The 2,089-nt window shown below is 40.8% G+C and overlaps 1 protein-coding gene across 1 annotated transcript; it reads right to left on the reverse strand.

Annotated features, from left to right (window-relative positions):
* Window positions 1-353: 353 nt before the first annotated feature.
* Window positions 354-1,295, reverse strand: OLFR651 (olfactory receptor 52H1). Its single transcript, XM_004455008.1, has one exon. It carries the CDS (start codon window positions 1,293-1,295, stop codon window positions 354-356), a length of 942 nt encoding a protein of 313 aa, XP_004455065.1.
* Window positions 1,296-2,089: the final 794 nt, after the last annotated feature.

Raw genomic sequence — 2,089 nt, forward strand, 5'->3', positions numbered from 1 at the left:
TTCAGAAACAAAAGAACAGAGGTGAACTGCATACTAGAAAATACTTAGAATGACTTCAAATGTCCTAAAATTTGCAATAGAAAACACGTAAGTCTTAGTCTTAGCTCTTTCCCATCTTTCTACTCTTCTCCAAACAAATATTGGGAAATACCTAAATCCAAGAAAATCCTTGATTGTCTAAAAATGTAAGATTTTCTTCTTCTCTTCCCCTCCTTCTTATTCATTGCCCATGGATAGGACCCAGAAATTTCAAATTAGCATGAGTTACAACTTTCTTTTTATATCTTTCTATGTCATATAAAATTTCATCAATTCAAGTTTATATCAAGTTCTTCTTCAGTGGCACTCCTCTTTCATTGTGTCATCTTCAAAGAGAAGACTAGAATAAATTTGTCTTGGATCTGCTTGGTCTTCACTCCATAAACAATAGGATTTAGAGCAGGAGGGATTGCCACATAGAGGTTGGCAAATAGGATGAGCAAGTGTCGAGGGACACTGTGCCCAAAGCGATGAGCAAGGATAGAGAAGAAGGCAGGTGTGTAAAACATAAGGATAACACAGACATGGGCACCACAGGTACTAAGTGCCTTTTGGCGGGCACCCTGGGAGGAGAGTTGAAAGACAGCAAGGAGGATGAAGGTATAGGATACAGCAATAAAGATGACATCTGAGATGACTGTCATGAGAGGTACAGAAAATCCATACCAGATGTTGATGGAGATGTCAGCAGAGGAAAGTCGAGCAACACCTATATGCTCACAGTATGTGTGTAGGATGACACGTGTCCTGCAGAAGGGCAACCGTTTCAGTAGAAAAACATCTGGCAGGATGACAGAGAAACTCCTTACAACAAGGCTTACCACAAGCTTGATGATCAACTGCGGAGTCAGGATGGTGGTGTATCTCAAGGGGAAGCAGATGGCCACATAGCGATCAAATGCCATGGCCAATAGGATGGCTGAATCTATTACAAAGCTGAAGTGGAGAAAGAACATCTGGATAAGACAGCCAGAGAATGTTATTTCCTGGGAGCCAAGCCAGAGGTTGTTGAGGAGTTTGGGCATTGTAGTAGTGGACAAGATGAGATCGGTTGTGGCCAGCATAGAGAGGAAAAAAAACATGGGTTCATGGAGGCTACGCTCAACTGCAATGAGGTACAGGAGGAGGCAATTCCCCACCATAGCCACAATATAGATGACACAAAAGGGAATCCCAATCCAGATGTGGAACTTCTCCAGGCCAGGTATCCCAATGAGGATAAAAGAACTGGGGTTATAACAGCTCAAGTTATACATGTCCTCTTCAGTCTGGGATCCACTGGGTTTTGAGCCCTGAGGACAACACAGATGTCAGAATATGCCATGAAAACTAAACCCAGTCTGGTTCTGAAGTGGTAACTGTCACATTCAGAATTTCTCCATTAGAAGAATCCCCTATCCCGTGGATGAACTGGCACTTGGAGAATTGACTAGTTATTGCCCCTTCTCTTTACCACTGAATTCTCTTCATCCCTATACATTTACTAATGAGCCAACTGTAATTGATATTTTTGTAGGAAAAAGGAGCTGACAATCAGCAGTTTTATATTAAACCTAAATAGATGTGTTCCTATCTTAATGCAGATTTATTTAGAATGGGCACAGATTCAAAAGGAAAAATAGCAGCTAAGAGTTGGAGAAGGAGAGACAAAAGGAGGAGTTGGAGGAGATTGCCAAAGAGGAAGAAGAGAAGGTGGAGGAAGACAAATAGAGATAGAAGAGGAAGAGAAAAATGATTAAAATATCCAATTAGATTTACTGTGAGAAAATGGAATGACTGACATACATAGAGTTATGTTTCAGATAAATGTATTTAACAAAATAAACTAGAGATTGGATAAAGCTGGAAAAATAATGAAGGAAAAAGTTCTGTGCTGGTACAAGTTTTGTTACACAGGATTGGAATATGGCTCATATTAGGATGCACCATTACTGGAATGTGACTCTAAGAGAATGAATCTGCCAGAAAACACACACTGGCAGTGAGCAACATTGGCCTTAGGCAGAGAAGAGTGGGCTGAGAGATGAAGTGTGACCTCATGTCATCTGGA

Source organism: Dasypus novemcinctus, chromosome 10 (assembly GCF_030445035.2).
Source record: "Dasypus novemcinctus isolate mDasNov1 chromosome 10, mDasNov1.1.hap2, whole genome shotgun sequence".
NCBI classification, from domain to species: Eukaryota; Metazoa; Chordata; class Mammalia; order Cingulata; family Dasypodidae; genus Dasypus; species Dasypus novemcinctus.